The 20,668-nt window shown below is 44.0% G+C and overlaps 1 protein-coding gene and 1 long non-coding RNA gene across 2 annotated transcripts in view; one reads left to right on the top strand and one right to left on the bottom strand.

Moving 5' to 3' along the window:
* LOC118677158 overlaps positions 1-20,668 on the bottom strand; it is a 113,371-nt gene that overhangs the window by 49,685 nt on the left and 43,018 nt on the right. The gene's annotated exons all lie outside the window — the stretch shown is intronic.
* The window catches only part of ANKUB1 (ankyrin repeat and ubiquitin domain containing 1), a 142,382-nt gene that overhangs the window by 80,034 nt on the left and 41,680 nt on the right, over positions 1-20,668 (top strand). The window contains exons 3-4 of the mRNA XM_036352000.1: positions 4,157-4,373; positions 20,515-20,629. Coding sequence (XP_036207893.1) covers positions 4,157-4,373; positions 20,515-20,629 — 332 coding nt within the window. The remainder of the gene's footprint in view (positions 1-4,156; positions 4,374-20,514; positions 20,630-20,668) is intronic.

The following is a 20,668-nucleotide window of genomic DNA, read 5'->3' as shown; positions in this document are numbered from 1 at the left end:
CGCACATGGGCTGACAGCAGCACACGCTGATGGACTTGCAGTTCTGTCAGTGGGGACACAGTGGCAGCACTGGGTGTGGTAGGTGCATCTCTGCCCAGGGGCTCGGGAGAACCACTGGCTCCGCATCCAGCCTCTTCCTTCAGCAATAACAGCCAAGCCCCTCACACTTCCTTAGGTCCTCCTTCTGCCTCCCTTGGCCCCAGTGCAAGGACTCCCATGATCACAGAGGCCCAGGGATTGAGGGCACTCTCCCATCTCAGTCAGCTTAGGCACCATCGCAATTCCATCCATTTAGCTTTACATGTCACCCTGTAACACCTGGGGACGGGATGCAAATTTCACGGCTGGTTTTCCTGCCTTCACACATTGTGAGAGCTGTAAGTTCAAACAATGGTCTGAGGCCTCCCCGAAGCCTGGGGTTCACCCTCCAGGGGATGTACACCCTCAGGAGACCCCGAAACACACAGAATGCTTACATCTAAGGGCTCTGCTCCCCGTGGACTCCCTGGCACTGAGCAAGTCCTGAAGATATATTTTAAGGGGGGACATTCAATGGTTCACAAACCACATCATAAAATGATGGCTGGGTCCATCTTCTTGTGAAAATGTCTCCCAGTTTGGCCTTCGTGGTTCACATCCTCTTATTCTCCTCTCACAACCGAAGGGGTTGGAGGTGCAGCTGTGATGATGAGCTGATCAGTGAGAGCTCTGGAGCCCCTCAGAGCTGGTGCCAGGCCTGCAGGGTGGGGGCAGGGGGCAACCACTGTGTCACAGCCCACAGCAGCAGTCGTTTCAGGGGCTCTGCTGGGTGACTCCCTGGCGTGCATCAATGGTCTCAATGGGAGTCCCAAATTTCCCAATAAATCTCCAAACAAAATTAATTTTAATGGCTTTAATTAGCCTTAATGGACCATTCCTATTAGTATCTCCTCCTTTGGTGAGGTTGTTGAGGAAATACTTAGAGAGGAACAAACCAACAGGCCAATGAGGAAAATGATTGGTCCAAAATCTTTTGAAATTAATTTCCTGTGTGCTACCTACTCACATCTCCTTCTGTGTGCAGTGCACACACTTCATCTGGAGGGGGCAGGCAACCTGGAGGAAGCACAGGGAGAGCAGTAACTACTGGCCCTGTAGAGAAGTAACAGCACTAGATGGTGCTGCTGGCGATATCCTTTCTTCCTTGTGGAGTGTCTAGGGAGGGGGAGCGGCTGCAGTGCCCGAGGCTGAGTTCCAGGAGGCCCCCAGCGCTGTCGGGATCGTGCTGGTGGCGCTGGTCCATTGGTTCCTGGCCTGTCCTCTGGAGATTGTACCTGTAGTACTACTAAGGAAGCCAGTCCCCAGTTCCACCCTGCCTCTGCCACCAATTGATTGGAGTCTGAGGGCCGGGAGGAGGGACCAAGAGGCCTGCTTTCCAGCTGCTCACCAGTCCCCGCACCACTCACTCTGGTTCCATTGATCAGGGGATGGCTAAAAGGGAACCGGAGTCACTCCTGTTAGCTATCCCCTGATCAGTGAGAGCCTGCGAGCCGGGGGAGGGACCAAGCAGTCTGCCTTCCGCCTGCTCACTAGATGCTGCTGCCATGGATTCATTGGAGCATGAGTGACCTGGTTCACCTGTTAGCCATCACCTGATCAATGCAGCCTGAGGGCTGGGGGATGGACTGGTTGTCCATTTGGTTGTGATGGACCCAGGGTTTTTATATATATTAGGATTAGGTAGATCTGCGATGCCTCTCAATCTCTAGTTATGGACAGTGTCAAATGCTGTTTCTGACTAATTACATCAGGTAAAGACTCAAAGTCTCCAGAGGCCTGCCTCTGCCTGCAGAGTGAGTGGATTCAGTCTTGAGTAACCCTGAGGCAATCATCCACATGTGTGGCGAGAGTTTTTCCAACATGGTGGGGCAATTGTTCCTTCCTGGAGGCTAATTGTTATTCTTTGTCTCTTAATGGGCCTCAGAAACACCATGGGGCAATGTGTTTTCCAATAGGATGTGTCAACTGCCTCCCCCCCAGGTAAATCTGCCTGAATAGTAAAGTTCTAGATAAGAAAGTGTCTTCTACAATGTGAAGGAATGACTCAGCACAGGAGACCGGGATGTCTGCCTTCTGAGCTCTAACCCCAGAGCACCCAACCTTGACTTCTGCTCACAAAGGCCCAGTCCACTCTGCCCTACCTCTGCCAGACCACAAAATGAGTGGCTGCACACGAAATTTTTGCCCTTTAAGAGGGTGCCTGCATTTCCAGCCATCTCTCCCTGGCAGATAGCAATCCTGCTGCTTTTCACAGCCAGATGTTATGTGGGCACCTTTCTCAGTTCTGTTGCTGTGGGCTCTGGGGCTCAGGTTGGGGACTAGACCCCAGAGTTCTCAGTTTCAACCCCCCACCCCCCCACACACACACAGCTGAGATATCTCTCCACAACTTCAGCTGCTTTCTGTGGGAGTCCAGCAAGCCCTCTGCACCTCCACCCTTCTTACCAGTCTCTGTGTCGTCTCCACTTTCTATCCTTGGTTATCAAGGTTCTCTCCAGCTAGTCTTCAGTTGATTATTCAGGATTTTTTTTTATTTTTATTTTTGTATTTTAGTTGTAGTTCAAGTTTTATTCTGGGAGTGGTCTACATACCATCCACTTACTCTGCCATCGTTTTTAATCCTATTCCAAGCACTTTAGACTCAGGGAGCAGCTCAGCTTGCTGGATGACTGAGCCTAGGTGATTTGAGTTACTAAAATGGACCCTAGATTAAAACATTGCAGCCTAAACTTTCATCATAACATTACTCCTCAAAGGCTCTTTCAAAGAGATTTTCATGATGTGTTATCTGGGAGGTGGGGAATACATTTAATGCATTATAAGCCTGAAGCAAGAAGGGACCCTGGAGAAACCAGAGATGAATTTTGATGGGAGAAAAAGGGAGGGAAAGTGGAAGGGGTCCAGGAGGGAAGTGACTGGCTGAAGCCGCCTTGAGGAAACTGGAGGCCATTTTCAGCTTCTAGGTTTTGCTCAAGGCCCCTCTTGGAGAGGAGGTGGGTTACCAGGGCAAGCTACATGTCAGCTCTGTGCACTCCCATCTGCCAAGCCAGCAACAGGGGACTGAAGAAAACATGTGATTGACCTGAATCCTCTAAAGTAGAAGTAAAGCCACTTCTATTTATTTATTTATTTATGTTAGAAAAGTGGAAATGTTAATAAATTTTCCCTCCCTACCACTTTCCCAATTTCCTCATTTCCTGTGGTTTTGTGTTGGTTCCACTTGATTTAACTGTTGCTAACAAAATGATTAATACTTTCCCCCAATTTTCATTCCTAACTCTATTTCCGATTATTTCCATTCCACTTGCTTTCCTATTAAGATTACAAAGTAAAAGGAACAAAGGAAACTTTTTTCACTCATATTTAGTATTTCCTTTTTAAAATAATAAACATAAATGAACATGGTTATTTTTAAAGGTCAAGTGATACAGACAATGAAGAGCATCTATATATATAAAAGGCTAATATCCAAAGTGTCCCCTTGGGAGTTCGACTGGGAGTTCAATCACTCACTATGATGTGCACTGACCACCAGGAGGCAGCGTGGAACATGGTGGGCAACCAGTGGTGGTGGCAGGGCAAGGGAAAGAGGAGGCAGGGAACCTGATCGACCCTGATCACTGGCCAGGCCTATGGACCCTACCCGTGCACAAATTTCATGCACCAGGCCTCTAGTAAAATGATAAGCAAAACTCCCATCCCAACCTGAACTCAATTCTACTTTCCAGAGATAACCTCACAGAAAACACTTTTTTTAAGTGAAGGTGTAGAATCCATAGCATTTCCAAATTAAAGTGCAGCACAATGGAGTTGTTTTGAAACTAACCTCCGTAAGTGCAGTGGGGATATATATTATCAACACTGTGCAGCTGGGCCTGTAGACTAAGAAGTAAGAAGGATCTCAAAGCTCTGCCTAGGCTTCCTTTATTTTACTCAAAGCAGGAGTAAAGAGCAAGATTCAGAGAGAGCAAAATTCAGACCAGACGTCAGAAAATGTAAACTGACCTTCCTTTTCATCCTTAGCTAGAGGCACTTAGAGCCACCCTTCAACATATTTGTCTGTCCCAACCTCCAGACAGTGCTTGTTCCTGAGTTCTCTTCTTTTCTCTCCCCATAGGAAGAAGATAAGCCCACTCTCTATGTGTTCAATGCTGTTACACAAGAGAAAATGTTGATAATGGAGAGCATTTCCCTTCTTGGTAAAAAAGTGTCTGAGCTGAGAACGCTGTTATCTTTGAGATGTGGCTTCCCTGTGAGTGTCTTCTGCCTCCGGACCCCAAGGGGACTGGAGATGTTCGACTGCAACACCCTCAAGGACTATCAGACTGACATTGGTACTGTCCTCTACGCTTGATACCAGCTACTACTCAGCACTAGGGTTCTTTGATACCAGATTCTTAACAAATGGAGGAGTTCTTTCTAAACTAAAACTTCTGTAAGCACTGTCGATATAATTTATCAAAACTCCTCTCTCTGGTGTCCGGTTCTGTAGACTAAGACATAAGAAAGGTCTCATAGTCTTGTCTGGTGTCTTGTTCTTTTTCAAATATGTTTGCAGCATATATAAAAACAAGTTCAAGTACATATTCTTTTTCCTCTTTTTAACACAGTGGTAGCATATGATACACACTGTCCTGAGCCTTGCTTTATGCAATCTCTTTTTAAAATGTTGGTTATATTAAACTTTTAAACAGGGTAAAGCCACTACTATGCAGGCTGAACTGCCTCAGTGAGCTGGCATTCATTCTCACAGCAGATACAACCTCCCTTTTAATCCTGTACTGCTAGCCATACACCAGTAAAACTGTCGGGTTTGTTTTAACCACATTGGAAAATGGTTCAAACCTTACCGGAGATTCTTGCTTGAAGCAAATGTATCTTTGCTGACAATTAGCACATTTTTAGGTGGTGCCGTGCTGTAACATTTGTTGCAATGGAATTTGAGTTCTTCCAACTTATAATAGCTCTTTGTAGACATTCTTGAGTAAAACAGTTTTGCTCTTAATAAATGTTAAATTTGCATTCATTGTTACTTCTCCTACCATATTTACTTATTCTTTTGTTATTTTTAATTGAGGTTCTCAAAACTTTGACATCAATGATCATTCCTGTTTTTTTTCTTATTTATTATTGCTTTAATTTAGTATTGTGTTTATTTGACTTTTTCAAAATTTACAATTCAATATACTCTGAATATCAGTAAGTAAAACGTGCTTTCTGAAGTCCATTATTATCCAAAATGGAAACCTGTTTTTCCCAAGTTGACTCTTCACATTTCTAACCAAATTCACTCTTGGGTCAGAGCATACTTTTTCATATCAACAATTTTCTTTCTTTTTTAAAAAAAGAATAATTTTTTTATTTTTCAATTGAAGTTGACATACAATGTTATATTAGTTTCAGGTGTACACCCCAGTGATTAGACATTATATAACTTAGTAAGGGATCATCACAATAAATCTAGTACCCATCTAATACCATACATAGTTACTACAATTTTATTGACTATATTCCCTATGCTATAATTTGTATCCTCATGATTATTCTGTTACTACCAATTTTTACTTCCTAATCCCTTCACCTTTTTCACCCATCTCCTCAACTCCCCCCCCCCCCCCCAATCTGGAAATATCAAAATGTTCTCTGTTTCTTTGAATCTGGTTCTGTTCTGCTTGTTTGTTTTTTAGATTCAATGGTAGATAGATATGCATTTATTGATATTTTATTATTCATATTTTTACTCTTTTTCCTTCTTCATAAACATTTTATGTGGTACTGGTTTGGTGGTGATACGCTCTAGTTTTTTCTTGTCTGGGATGCTCCTTATAGGTTCTTTACTTCTAATGAATAGCTTTGCTGGATACAGTAACCTTGGTTTTAGGTTCTTGCTTCTCATCACTTTGAATATTTATTTCTTTTATATGCTTTTATTGATTTCAGAAAGAGTGCAATGAAGAGAGAGCTAGAGATAAAAACATCAATGAGAGAAACATCAATCGACTTCTTCCTGCCCTGGGGGTTGAGCCCATAACCTGGGCATGTGCACTGACTGAGAATTGAACTGTCAACCTCTTGGTGCATGGGGTGACACTCAATCCACTGAGCCATACCAGCCAGGCCTTGAATATTTCTTGCCAATATCTTCTGGCCTGCAAAATTTCTGTTGAGAAATAAGCTGACAGTCTTATGGGAGCTCCCTTGTCATCACTAACTGCTTTTCCCTTGCTGCTTTTAAGATTCTCTTTCTTTAATCTTTGTCATTTTCATTACGATGTGTCTTGGTGTGGACCTCTTTGGGTTCATCTTGTTTGGGACTCTCTGTGCTTCCTGGATTTGTATACCTAGTTCCTTCACCAGATGAGGAAAGTTTTCCACCATCGTTTTTTCACATAGGTTTTAAATTCCTTGTTTTCTCTCTTCTCCTTCTGGCACCCTCATGATGCGAATGTTGGTGCACTTGAAGTTGTCTCAGAGGCTCCTTTTACTATCCTCAATGGTTTTTGTAATTCTTTTTTCTTTTTGCTATTTTGATTGGGTGTTTTATTTCCTATTTTCCAAATCTCTGACTTGATCCTTTGCTTCATCTACTCCATTGTTGATTCCCTGTAACGTATTCTTCATTTCAGTTAGTGTATTCTTTTTTTGTGTGTGTGTGTTAATTTTTTTATTTTATTTTTTTTAATTAAATCTTTATTGTTCAGATTATTACATTTGTTCCTCTTTTTTCCCCCCCATAACTCCCCTCCTCCCAGTTCCGGCCCCACCCTCCGACCTCACTCCCCACCCACTGTCCTCATCCATAGGTGCACGATTTTTGTCCAGTCTCTTCCCGCATCTCCCACACCCCTTTCCCCCCCAAGAATAGTCAGTCCATTCCCTTTCTATGTCCCTGATTCTATTATAATCACCAGTTCATTCTGTTCATCAGATTATTTATTCACTTGATTCTTAGATTCACTTGTTGATAGATGCATATTTGTTGTTCATAATTTGTATCTTTACCTTTTTCTTCCTCTTCCTCTTCTTAAAGGATACCTTTCAGCATTTCATATAATCCTGGTTTGGTGGTGATGAACTCCTTTAGCTTTTCCTTATCTGTGAAGCTCTTTATCTGACCTTCCATTCTGAATGATAGCTTTGCTGGATAAAGTAATCTTGGTTGTAGGTTCTTGGTATTCATCACTTTGAATATTTCTTGCCACTCCCTTCTGGCCTGCAAAGTTTCTGTTGAGAAATCAGCTGACAGTCGTATGGGTATTCCCTTGTAGGTAACTGAGTTTCTTTCTCTTGCTGCTTTTAAGATTCTCTCTTTGTCTTTTGCTCTTGGCATTTTAATTATGATGTGTCTTGGTGTGGTCCTCTTTGGATTCCTTTTGTTTGGGGTTCTCCGTGCTTCTTGGACCTGTAAGTCCATTTCTTTCACCAGGTGGGGGAAGTTTTCTGTCATTATTTCTTCAAATAGGTTTTCAATATCTTGCCCTCTCTCATCTTCTGGCACCCCTATAATTCTGATGTTGGTACGCTTGATGCTGTCCCAGAGGCTCCTTACATTATCCTCGCATTTTTGGATTCTTTTTTCATTTTGCTTTTCCAGTTGGGTGTTTTTTGCTTCCTCGCATTTCAAATCATTGACTTGATTCTTGCGCTCCTCTGGTCTGCTGTCGGGAGTCTGTATAATATTCGTTATTTCAGTCCGTGTATGCTTAATTTCTAGTTGGTTCCCCAATATAACATCGAGGGTCTCATTAGTTTTCTTGTAGATCTCATTAAGTTTATCGGCGGCTTCTAAACAGTTCTTGAGAGACCTTAAAAGTGTGGTTCTGAACTCTATATCTTCCATTGACAATTTTGTCCTGTTTCTTTGTCTCCGCATTTTGTTATGCTTCCTTGGTGCACCCCCTAGTGGTCTTTGTTCGCAGCCTTATAGTTAAACCTTGATTGTTGTAGCTAATACCAGGGAGGGTTTGACCTCCAGGCCAAGTGGCTGTGAGAATCAGCTGTGTCAGCAGTGAGAGAACTTCTGTCTTCTAGGGAGGTGCTAATCTAGCCTTTGCCTGAGGCTATCCGGCAAATGCCTGTGTGCAGGGCTTGGGCAGGGCGGGTCGCACAGGATCAACAGGGTGGGCCGGAGAGAGCAGTTATGGCGGCTCTCAGTCCTGTCCCCAGGGGCTCTGCCTCTCTGAGTCCCAGCACCCGCTGCAAAGCTCAGAGAGAAAGCTGCACTCGCTCTGACCGAAGCCAGACAGTCCCGCTTCTCCCGTTTGAGTCTGGGTCCCTAAAGACTCGCCCATATCTGGAGCTCAGAGTCTGCGACTCCCTCCCGATTGAAAACGCCAACCGCGCCCTCTGCCGCCAGCCCACTCAGTGCACTCCGTACCTCAGAATTTGACTTCAGCACTGCGCCTCCTCTGAGTGTCCGTATGCGTTTCTCTTCCCTCCTAGTTGTAGGACTTCCACTCAGCCAGCGTTCCTGTGGTTTTGGGTGATGTCCATTCTGTCTTTTAGTTTCACTTTTGAAGTAGTTGTTCAAAGCAGCAAACTCCGGCGTTAACCTATGCCGCCATCTTGGTTCTCTCTTGTCCAGTTAGTGTATTCTTAATTTATGACTGGTTCTTTTTCATGTTTTCTATCTCCATTTTTATGTTTCTGATCTCTTTGTTGAATTCTCACAAAGTTCATCTACTCTTCCCCCAAGTTCATTGAGCATCCTTATAATGAGTAGTTTTATTTTTTAAATATGCTTTAATTAATTTCATAGAGAAAGGGAGAAGGAGAGAGACATAGGAACATCAATGATGAGAGAGAATCATTGATTGGCTACCTCCTGCATGCCCACACTGGGGATTGAGCCTGCAACCTGGGGACGTGCCCTGACCAGTATTCAAAGCGTGATCTCCTGGTTCATAGGTCAATGCTCAACCATGCTGACTGGGCTATAACCAGGATTTTGAAGTCTGTGTCTAGTAGATTGTTTGTCTCCATTTTGTTTAGTTCTTTTATGGAGTGTTGTTCTGTTCTTTCATTTGGGGCATGTTTCTTTGTCTCCTCATTTTGGCAGCCTCCTGGTGTTTGTTTCTAATGTATTAGGTAGAGCTGCCACATCTCCCAGGCTTGGTAGAGTGGCCTAATATAGTAGGTGTCCTATCGGTCCCAATGGCACAGCCTCCCTGATCACCCAAGCTGGGCACTCCAGGTATGCCCTCATGTGTCTGTGGGTTGTATACATCCTCCTGTTGTAGTTGAACCTTGATTGCTGTTGGCACAGCGATGGAAGGAATTTGCCCTCTGGCTTATCAGCTACAAGGACTGGCTGCAACCACTTGGAGGATCAGTTGTGCCAGGGCCCACTCCATGGAGAAGGACTTATTTCAGAAGGACTCTGGTGCCCACTGAGTCTTCCCTTGAGTGTGTCACTTGTGGAGGTGGTTGGATGGTATCTGAAGCTGTCTACTAGGTGCACTAGCTCTGGAACCTCTTGGGAGATGCAGGCCATGGTCAGCCACCTCCTGTGTTCTGCCTAGGGCCACCTGGCATGAGCTACAAAGTGATCAGCAGATGGATGCTAATTATCCTGGGTTTGGAGGTGCCCATGAGAGGCCAAGCTGCAAACCGAGGCTGGCTGCTGCTAATGCCAGGCCTGCGGCCACTTAGCAAGAGATATGGGGCACACAGAAGCCAGATACTGTTTGTCTGAGAGGTTTTAGGAAAGTCTGAATCGTAAGTCAAGACAGGCTGTTTGTATGGAAAAGCCAATGGAAATAGCTTGGGTGGGTCCACAACTTGGGTGGGGTGGGGGTCTAAGGGAATTACCAGGGTGGGGCAAACAGTGTTAACCAGGTTGATGGAGACTCAGATATGGTGCCCATCTGTTGGCTCTGTGGGGTGAGGGCACAGAAAAGGAACAATGGCCTCTGCTAGCTCTTCTGTCTGGGAGAAAGCTGCCCCTCCACTCTTGTCCTGTTGTCAGACACTTCAGTTCCTCCCCATGTGTCCCTGGTGCCTTTCTAACTGTTGCCCCAGTGGTGAGCTCAAAACAATTTCAAGTATGTCTGTGTGGGGGCCCTTTAAGAAGAACTGCCTGGGACTCCAGCAGCCTCTGTCTTTCTCGGCCTCAATCCCCACTGCTTTTTACAGCCAGAAGTTATGGGTACTTATTTTCCTTTGAATCCTGGGCTAGGAGGCCTGGTGTGGGTCTGGGACCCTTCACTCCTCAGGAGGGACCTCTACAACCGAGATATACCTCCCAATTTTTATCTGCCACATGTTGGTATGGGACCAGCTGGCTCAGCATCTCTGCCCCTTGTACCATTCACAATGTGGCTTCCTATTTAATTTCCTATTTGTAGGACCTCTGTTCAGCTATATTTCAGGCAATTCTGAATGATGATTGTTCTGTATTCTAGTTGTAGTTTTGATGTGGTTGTGGGAAGATGCAAGTACTGCACTTACCTACACCACCATCTTGACCAGAAGCCCCAGTATAAACCTATCATCCCTGTTTTGATCAGAGGAAGGATCATTCTAAGATTTGTCCCCAGAGTACCTCACTGTAAAGTACACACCTGCTCTATGTGTTTGCTGTGGATCAGCCCTGCCCAGAACATGGCGGGGCTATTTGAGTAAGGGCACACAAGAGTCATTTGTCCCTAAGCAACTTATGATCTAGTTATTTAATGAAATACCAAAGGGTAAATGGAAAAAATAGGGTGACTGTTTTTCCAACCTATGTTTCTCAGATCATGATGTGACATTTTAGAGCTGGAAGAGAATTTAGAAATGGCTCGGCCCAACCCAAATGTTTAAAGATTTAAAGAAAGCAAAAAGTTCTGAGTGGTTAAATGACTTGCTCAGGGTGTGTCAAGAACAACACATCAACATATTAAAACATCCCCGTAGGAATATGTGTTTTCAGATATAAGGTTAGAGACTCGAGTATGACCAGGATGGGTTACTTTGGCCACTATGAGAACACAAGGCATAGGAGGGGAGCCAAGGAAAAAAAAACTCAAAGGGAAAGGAGGACGTCTTTGGCCTGCTTCATACCTTTCCCAAAAGCATCCCTAGCATTTCTTAAATATCCCACTTTTTTAAAATATCGGATAAAAGAGCCCTTGATCAGCCTCTCTTCCAGGTTCCCTCCTTTCTAGTCAGTGAGTCATTCCTGGCCCTTTCTGGAGTTGAACCTGCATTATCTTCCAAAGGCAGTGGAAAATCAGATGGTTTTAGAGAAGCAGTCAAATTCAGAATGAAAATAAAAGATTTAAGTAGCTCAATTAGTCATTGCACAAACTAGCTCATACAGAAGTATACAAAACTGCCTCTGCATCTGGGCATTCACAGTAACTTGGTGGAAATGAGAAATGCACATATACTCAGTTATAACCCAATAAGATAGTTCAATGTAGGCTGAAGGGCTCAAGGGAAGGCATTTGAAAAAATATGGGGCTTGAGCACACAAAGGGGCAGGATCATCAGCAAGGGGGATGGGAAGACATTCCAGGCTTCTGGGCCAGGAGATAAACATGAGCCACAGGTTCATGGACATGGTTTAATCCAGGAGGAACAGCGAGCAGGAGACTGTCTGGAAGAGCCTTGCCGAGACCAATAGGAAACATAGGTGAGGTCAGATTAAGGAGGGTATTAGGGGTATGGCAACAGAGCACAGGCTTAATGTGCTCAGCCTCTGAAATCATGTACATTCTGGAAAAGGCTTGCTTTAACAGAAGTAACATCTGATAACAAGGAGCATGAAACATAGAAAGGAATGAGGAAACACTGAAGGCAGGGTGATATGCTAACTGTAACTTTTTAAAAAATATATTTTTATTGATTTCAGAGAGAAGGGGAGTGGGAGAGGGACAGAAGCGTTAATGATGAGAGAGAACCATCGATCGGCTGCCTCCTGTGTGCTCCCCCACCTGGGACAGAGCCCGCAACCCGGGCATGTGCCCTGACTAAAAATTGACCTGTGACCTCCTGTTTCATAAGTTGACACTCAACCACTAAGCAACACTGGCCGGGTGCTAACTGGAACTTTTGATAATTCCAGTGTTAACTAATTTCACTAGCAATGAATGAGACAAGTCTGAGAAATTCTAGAAGAAGAGACAGAATGTCATGCTGGATCACATTAAAGAAGAGGGGGGAACCAGGGTTCTGTCACTAGGACAGCAGTGGCGAACTTGGGAAAAGGAACTTATGCTTTGGGTACTAAACTTTAGATATAAGGAAACTCAGAAATTTCATGTTGGGTTTTTTCCCCTGCAAGTTACTCAGCTAGTTAGTGGCCAACCGGAAAGCACAACTCCATGACAAACATGGAGCTAGGGCTTGAGTGACTGTTGGGTTAGCAGATGTTGCTGTCATGTCCTGCCCATGGAGCTGTGGGTTGAGCTCTATGAGAAGTGTTTTCCTTAGAGAGCAATTACAGCGGGATGTGTCAAGGGCCAAGGGCCAGTGCTAAGGACACCGTGAAGTCAGGGCAAGTAGACAGGAAATGAGGCACAGAAAGCTGTCAGAGTCGAGAGGGGAACTGTGGACTTTGCATTGTTACAGATGACGAAGAAGAGCCAATTTTCAGGATGCCAGAAAACGCCAAAAACAATGTCTAAGTAATAACTTTTGATTTGGCTTAAAGATCATTGGTAAACACAAAGAGAATAGTTTCAATAAAGTGGATAGAGAGATAATAAAATTACAGCAATTAAGAAGATAAGTAGGTTGAGCAACTAAGATGGCGGCATAGGTAAACACCGGGAAATTATTGCCTCACACAACAATTGAAAATTACCGCAAAGGACTGAGCAAACATCATCCAGAACAACAGGAAGGCTGGCTGAGTGTAAATTCCACAACTAGAAGGAAAGAAAAGCACGCTGAGAGCCAGAGGCGCTGCGGAGGTGAAGTGCAGAGGTACTGCGGCTCGCGCGCGCGAGGAAAGGGGGTGGCGCCTGAGGACGCGGCTGTCTTTTTGAATCACAAACTCCCGACGGCTCTGAACTCCGGTTCCGGGAAGTCTCTGGGGACCCAGGTCTCACACGGGGAGAAGCTGGTCTGTCCGGCAGCAAGCGAACTTGAGGGCGGCTTTCCCTCAGAGGTGCTTGCAGCCGTTACCGGAACACTGAGACGCGCGACTCCGGGCGGAGAATCGGCCATGGCTGCTTTCTCCGCCCTCTGAATCCCTGAGACCCCGCCCCACCCAGGCTGCGGCAGAGGCTTTTGCATGTGAATGTACCTAACTGCAGCCGAACCAGGCAGACCTGGAACTTCCAAGAGAAGGCCCAAGGCCCCGCAGCGGCTTGCATTGCTTCACAGCTGAGCCTCTTCGTGGCTCCTGCTGTGTGGCCTCAGGCAGAGGCTGAATTAGCACCTCCTTAGATCCAGGAGCCACTGTACCCAGTGGTCAGAGGGGGTCCATCCAGACTGCAACTCCTCAGATCCATAAGGGACGCACTCAGGGAGCAGACTCAGTGAGCACCAAAGCCCCACTGAAGCAAGTCTTGCCCCAGAAGGGTGTCTTCAGCACAGAAGTTCTCCCACTTTAGACACAGCTGATTCTCACAGCCAATTGGCCTGGAGGTCAATTCCTCCCAGTGATTCTACAACAACCAAGGCACCAAGAGTGCACCAAGAGTGTCCACCCCAGGTAACTGGGGAGGCTGAGCTACTGGGCCCTACAGGACACCTGGCGCACAGGGCCACTCTATCAACACAGGGAAGCTGCCAAAATGCGGAGACAAAGAAACAGGTCACAAATGGCAGAAATGGAGGAAAGCAAACGATTGGATATAGAGTTTAAGGCCACGGTTATAAGGTTTTTCAAGAATTTTATGGAAACCGCCGATAAATTTAATGAATCCCTCAATAAGTATAGGGAGACCATGGAGGACATGAAAAAGGACCAACTAGAAATTAAGCATACACTGACTGAAATAAAGAATAATTTACAGAGATCCAGCAGCAGAAAAGAGGATCCCAAGAATCAAGTCAAAGATTTGAAATACAAAGAAACAAAAAATACCCAACCGAAAAAGAAAAAAGAAAAGAGATTCCAAAAATATGAAGATAGTGTAAGGAACCTCTGGGACAACTTCAAGCGTACCAACATCAGAATTATAGGGGTACCAGAAGGAGAGAGAGGGCAAGATATTGAAAACCTTTTTGAAGAAATAATGACAGAAAACTTCCCCTACCTGGTGAAAGAAATGGACTTACAAGTCCAGGAAGCGCAGAGAACCCCAAACAAAAGGAATCCAAGGAGGACCACACCAAGACACATCATAATTAAAATGCCAAGAGCAAAAGATAAAGAGAGAATCTTAAAAGCAGCAAGAGAAAGACAGTCAGTTACCTACAAGGGAGTACCCATACGACTGTCAGCTGATTTCTCAACAGAAACCATGCAGGCCAGAAGAGACTGGCAAGAAATATTCAAAGTGATGAATAGCAAGAACCTGCAACCAAGATTACTTTATCCAGCAAAGCTATCATTCAGAATAGAAGGTCAGATAAAGAGCTTCACGGATAAGAAAAAGCTAAAGGAGTTCATCACCACCAAACCAGCATTATATGAAATGCTGAAAGGTATTCTTTAAGAAGAGGAAGAAGAAAAAGGAACTCTTACCATTTGCCACAGCATGGATGGAACTTGAGACCGGATAAATACCACAGGATCTCACTCATTTGTGGAATATAATGAACAACATAAGCTGATGAACAAGGACTGATCCAGAGACGGAGAGGCATTGATTGGACTGTCGGGACTTGGAGGGAAGGTAGGGGAGGGTGGGGGTAAGGGGGAAAGATCAACCAAAGGACTTATATGCAAGCAGATAGGCCTAACCAATGGACATGGACAACGGGGGGGTGAGGGCATGAGCGGGGGTGGGGGGGGGTGGGGGGGTAGAGGGTAACGTGAGGACAAGGACACATATGTAATATCTTAATCAATAAAAAATATATTAAAAAAAAAAAAAGAAGATAAGTAGCCCTAGCCAGTTTGGCTCAGTGGTTGGAACACCGGCCCTTGGACTGAAGGGTCGCAGGTTCAATTCCAGTCAAGGGCATGTACCTCGGTTGCAGGTCCGATCCCCGGCTTCAATTGGGGTTACATACGGGAGGCAACCAGTCAATGTGTCTCTCTCACATTGATGTTTCACTCTTTGTCTCTTCCCTGCTCTTCCACTCTCTCTCTAAAATCAATGAAAAAGAAATCCTCAGGTGAGGATTAACAAAACACGCACACACACACAAAAGAAAGAAGATAAATAATAAGAAGATTAAAGGACTTTTTTGGTAGTAGAATATTTAGTGATTAACTTTTCAAGAATGTATCAAAGCTAAACATCCCAAAATATTTGTGATTTTGTGACTTGAGGTTAGTGATACCTTATATAGGCGTGCGCGCACACACACACACACACACACACACACACACACCTTTTCTTGTATTGACCTATAAGGGATAGATGTTCATTTTAGCCTATTTCTAGCTCCTGAGATCTATCCTGGCCCTAACTTTCCTCTTTCTTATCTGTGTGCTTGTCTGCTCATTATTCTGTTTACATTTTAAATGTTCTTGCCGAAACCAGTTTGGCTCAGTGGATAGAGCGTCGGCCTGCGGACTGAAAGGTCCCAGGTTCGATTCCGGTCAAGGGCATGTACCTGGGTCGGGGGCACATCCTCAGTGGGAGATGTGCAGGAGGCAGCTGATCGATGTTTCTCTCTCATCGATGTTTCTAACTCTCTATCTCTCTCCCTTCCTCTCTGTGAAAATAAAATATATTAAATGTTCTTATAAACTGACTTTAATCCTTTCTGGAATAGGTGTGCCTACATAAATGAGTAAAAAAAAAAATGAATGCCTTTCCTTTACAGGGTGATGCTTTTGCTACTTTTCACTGTGACTCATGGCAAGTTTCATGGCCAGCCTGAACACATTGCATCTGAGAGACTGTTCCAGGAGCAGGCTTCTGTCAGCTCAGATCCTGAAATCTGGGCTGGCTCCATGTCCCTTTATCTCTCCTTGGTCCCTCTAGTAGGGCCCTTGGAGACCTACTGTGCCATTTAAATTTCTTTTACAGATGAGACTCAGGGAAGTTAACTGACCTGATAAAGGACATACTGATAATAAATGGTAATCACACACTCAAGATTGGGTTGTTTCCAACAATTTACATTGCCAATTCAGCATGACTTTATGTATACCCATTTTTATTGGTGCTCTTTAAGTTCTGATCAATGTTTTGTTTTGTTTCTCATTAGGGGAAAGCCAAACCAGAGAAAGGTTTTCTATATTCAAGAAGAAAGAGCCTAAGTCAGATAGGCAGATATTGACCTTAGAGTAGGGATGAGGAATCTGGAACTTGGGATACAGGGACCATATGGATACCAATTCCCTAAAATATGCACTAGTGCTTGCACCTGCTTTCCTGCATAGCTTGGGCATGGTAGATGGATAGGTTTGCAAGCAGCAAGTGGGTGGATCCAGGTTTTGTAAATATATACAATTTTGGGGATCCCTTACAAAATAATTCAAAATTAAGAATCTATAACAATAAAAGTATAATATGCCAATTAGACCAGACATCCCAGATGAAGCCAAGGCAGCAGGGGCCCGAGGCAGCTGCAGCGGCAAGCTGAGCCCCTTGCAGGAATTTTGTGCATTGGGCCTCTAGTAGAGAATTATAAAGCTCATAGAATAAGAGGGCCTGAAGCTTAAGTCCCATTCGTTTTGCTTTCACTTCAGTTATAGTTTTTAGTTGTATAGATTTTAGTTGTATTTTCTGGAACAACAGCATTTTTCAAGTAAATTTTTATTTCCCTACAGAATTCCTAAACTTATGAAGACATTTAATGGGCAGCAAATTGATTGGGATGGAAGGATTAGCTAATAAATAGTGCTGGTTAACTTGCTTAGAAAATCTCTGGATAAATAAAATTTGAGCATTAACAGAGAAAACATTCATTCTTATCTTAGTTCTTTGCAAGAAACTGAAATTGATAGTTATAACATTTTCTCCCAGATAGGGAATTAAAGCAGAATAAAAAAACAAGGCTTGATGGAAGTACCCTATTGTTGGTGAGAATTTAAATCATACAGCCTTCACGGTAGTTTTAAGAATCAGAGCTCATCAGCAGCGGACAGGGAGAGCTGAGACCTTGAGGTAAGGCAACCACTTAAGGAAGGATAGATGGGCTAGGAAGATCCCACCTGCAGATATCTAGCTTCAAATAAGTCCTGCTAGCAGGGGTCCTGGCATAGGCAAGTCAGTCTGCAACTGGGAATTTGTAAGACTGAGAAAGGCAGAAGGTGATCCTCAACGAGACCCAGCAGGGACCTGGTAGCTGAACCACAGTATAGCATCAAGGGAGTAAATGAATAGATGAAAAATGACATAAGAAATAGAAAACTAAACATAGGGACAGGAACATGGGCATAGGAGCCATATTATCCAGGTCCAATGCCTGGTTCCACTGCATACTGGGTATGTAAAACTTGAGCAAGTTACTTAATCTCATAATACCTCAGTTTCCCCATCTGTCAAATGGAAATAATAATACAACCTATCACTCAAGGCTGTTGTGAATTTTAAATTATCTTATTCATGGAATGTGCTTAGAACAAAGCCAGAACATATAATAAGCACTCAATAAATATTAGCTGCTAGTATTCAATATATTATTCCTATTCCCATTTATTATTAGTCTTGGTTATTAGTAGGGATAGAAAATGAAAGGTATCATGAAATAAGGTTGGGTTGTGGTAAACCAATGTTGAATACAAGCTAAAGTTGTGATAGATAGGATAGAAACTGTGAGCAGGACAGCCTGTTGGTAGAGAAAGTGAGAAGACATACAAAGAGACAGAGAAAGCAGAGATTCTGGGGCCTTGGTCCCTAATGCACACCATTTCCAGTAATTGTCTTAATATAATAAACCCATTTTTTTTGAGATCCTCCTTGCAACCCAAGAGCATAACTAAAACAGAGCTACAGGCTGGATGATATATGATGCTTGGACTCAAAGAGATCTCTGTTAGTGTTTGCAAACTAGCAATTCCAAAGTAGGAATGTATGCTCAATGATAGTGTCAAAATATACTTTAACTTCTTTGGAGAAGTGAGAGAATGGTGTAGTCAAGGAGGGCTTCCTGGAGAAGATGATGCCAATGTGCGTCATAAACTATTGGTAGGAGGGTATGGGGAAGGAGTCATAAGAATTCAGACAGAAGTGCAGCAAAAGAAGAAGGCCCAGAGCCAGAAATAGCCTGGTGTGTATCCAGAAGGGCAGACCAGCCTGCTGGGCTGCTAAGTGTAAGGAGGGCAGCACATGCCCAAAATGGATTTGAGGAGTGAGTGGAACTTCATTCAACAAATACCACTGAACATTCCCCATGAGCAGTCACCACTGAGAAAGCAGGCAGAGAGCTGTGAGTGAGAGTGGCAAGGCTCCCTCTGGGAGCTTGTATTGCCATGAGAAAAGCAAGCACCATCAAGTTAATAAGAACTATGAAGTAAAAGAAAGCAGGATATAAGGATGTGGGAAAGTGGGGGAGGCTATTTTTACACAGCCAAAAGAGATGACATTTGAGCAGAGACTTGAATAAAGGGAGGAGGAACTTTCTTGGGAGCTTCTCAGAGTAGATTCAGGAGAGAGATTATCTCGGCATGAAATAGGGCAGAGCTGGTTGAGATGAAGATGAGGAAACAATTCTTTAACATTTCTGAGATAAACTAGTCAGGCCTCAGTGACTGTATAGATGCAGAGCATGAGAAAAAGGGATGCACCCGGCCAGCGTGGCTCAGTGGTCGAGCATTGACCTATGAACCAGGAGGTCACAGTTTGATTCCTGGTCAGGGCACCTTCCTGGGTTGTGAGCTCAGTCCCCAGTGTGGGGCATGCAGGAGGCAGCCAATGAATGATTCTCTCTCATCATTGATATTTCTTTCTCTCCTTCTTCCTTCCTCTCTGATATCAATTTTAAAAAAAAGAAAAAGGGATGGATGGAGAACAACTCTGAGATGAATGCAGGAGGAAAAGCAGGTTGGGATGAAAGCTAACAAGTTGTCTTCTAGAATAACATGAAGGTAGTGTGGTCCCTTGTATGGCAGAGTCCTCAGCAAGGAGATCTGGAGCTGCAGCAGAGGCTAGGCTAGAGTTGTGGACTAGAGAGGGAGTGACACATGGGTGGTCAATGAAGCCATCAACATCACTGAGATTGCCTGTTAGTCAACCAACAAGTATTTAGTGAGCACTTACCAAGTGCGACAAGTCTTGAAGGAGCTTTCTGTCTAATGGGGGCATGAAAAAAAATCTTTACACAAGTAAAATTATTTCAAGTACTGATGGCAGGGGATATGAATAAGTAAAAATAAGGTCATGGGATAAAGAGTATTAGAGGGCAGGGACTGAGTTAGCTATGGTGCTGAGAAGGTCCTCTGTGAGGACATGATGCTTGAATTGGAAACTGAGTAAGAAGGAGACTCCCCTGTGAAAATCTGGATAAAGACCTCATGAAGCAAAAGAAGTTATAAATTTTTAGTTACTGAGATGGGAGTGGAATTGGTATGTCTCAAGGACAGGTGAAAGGTCAGAGTGCCCTGGGCAGAGTAAGTGAGGCAGGCTGGATGGAGGAAGATGACAGAGGACAGGGTAGGCCAAGTTGGGTTTTATCCTGAGGGATGTGTAGAGTGAGTAGATCCGAAGGCTGAGGAAAGATTCCTGAAGAACACCTGCCCAAGGAGGAAAGGGAATGTGGTGTCACAGCATCAGGAGAAAGTCATCTATTGAGGAGCAAGTGATAAATCCTCCAGGAGCAATGAACTTTCATAACACAGAATGGCTCCTTCTTTGTGAAGCACAGAACAAAAGGATCATTCAGCTCCACCTAGAGCCTATCATAAGCTAAAGGCCCAAGAAGGAGCCCATTTGTCCTGCCACGTTTTTTTAGTTTCCTCTTCCAACAAAATAGCTGTAGTTTTACATGGTGATATGTACATCATCATGGAATCAGTATCCACAGTACTGTTTTCAGATAGCTGCAAAAAATATTTCAGCATCATATGCAATCACTGTGCAGGCCTCAGCTAAGAATAACATCTCTGTCAACTTACTCCAAGGTTACTTTTGCATCTAGTCCAGTGATGGCGAACCTATGACACTCGTGTCAGAGGTGACACGAGAACTCATTTTTTTTGGTTGATTTTTCTTTGTTAAATGGCATTTAAATATATAAAGTAAATATCAAAAATATAAATCTTTGTTTTACTATGGTTGCAAATATCAAAAAATTTCTGTATGTGACACGGCACCAGAGTTAAGTTAGGGTTTTTCCAAAATGCTGACACGCCGAGCTCAAAAGGTTCGCCATCAGTGATCTAGTCCATGCCTCTGTGGAGGAAGCTATCTTTAGAAGTTTTATGGATTGCCAAGCCACACGATGGACTGGACTGTAACTGCCTCTCTTGATCCACAGGCACAACGCTTCGCTTGGACGTCTGGGATGGATGGAAGGAATTTCTGATGGGTTGTCTTCTCGGACAAAAACTTAAAGTCCAACGCTATTTATCAAATGAAAAATCGGTACTTAAGTATGGAGATAAAGCAAATGCTAAATTAATTTAAGTAAT

Source organism: Myotis myotis, unplaced genomic scaffold, assembly GCF_014108235.1.
Source record: "Myotis myotis isolate mMyoMyo1 unplaced genomic scaffold, mMyoMyo1.p scaffold_m19_p_2, whole genome shotgun sequence".
NCBI lineage: Eukaryota > Metazoa > Chordata > Mammalia > Chiroptera > Vespertilionidae > Myotis > Myotis myotis.
Note: the sequence above shows the minus strand (reverse complement) of the source record. Positions and strands in the feature narration are given on the sequence as shown.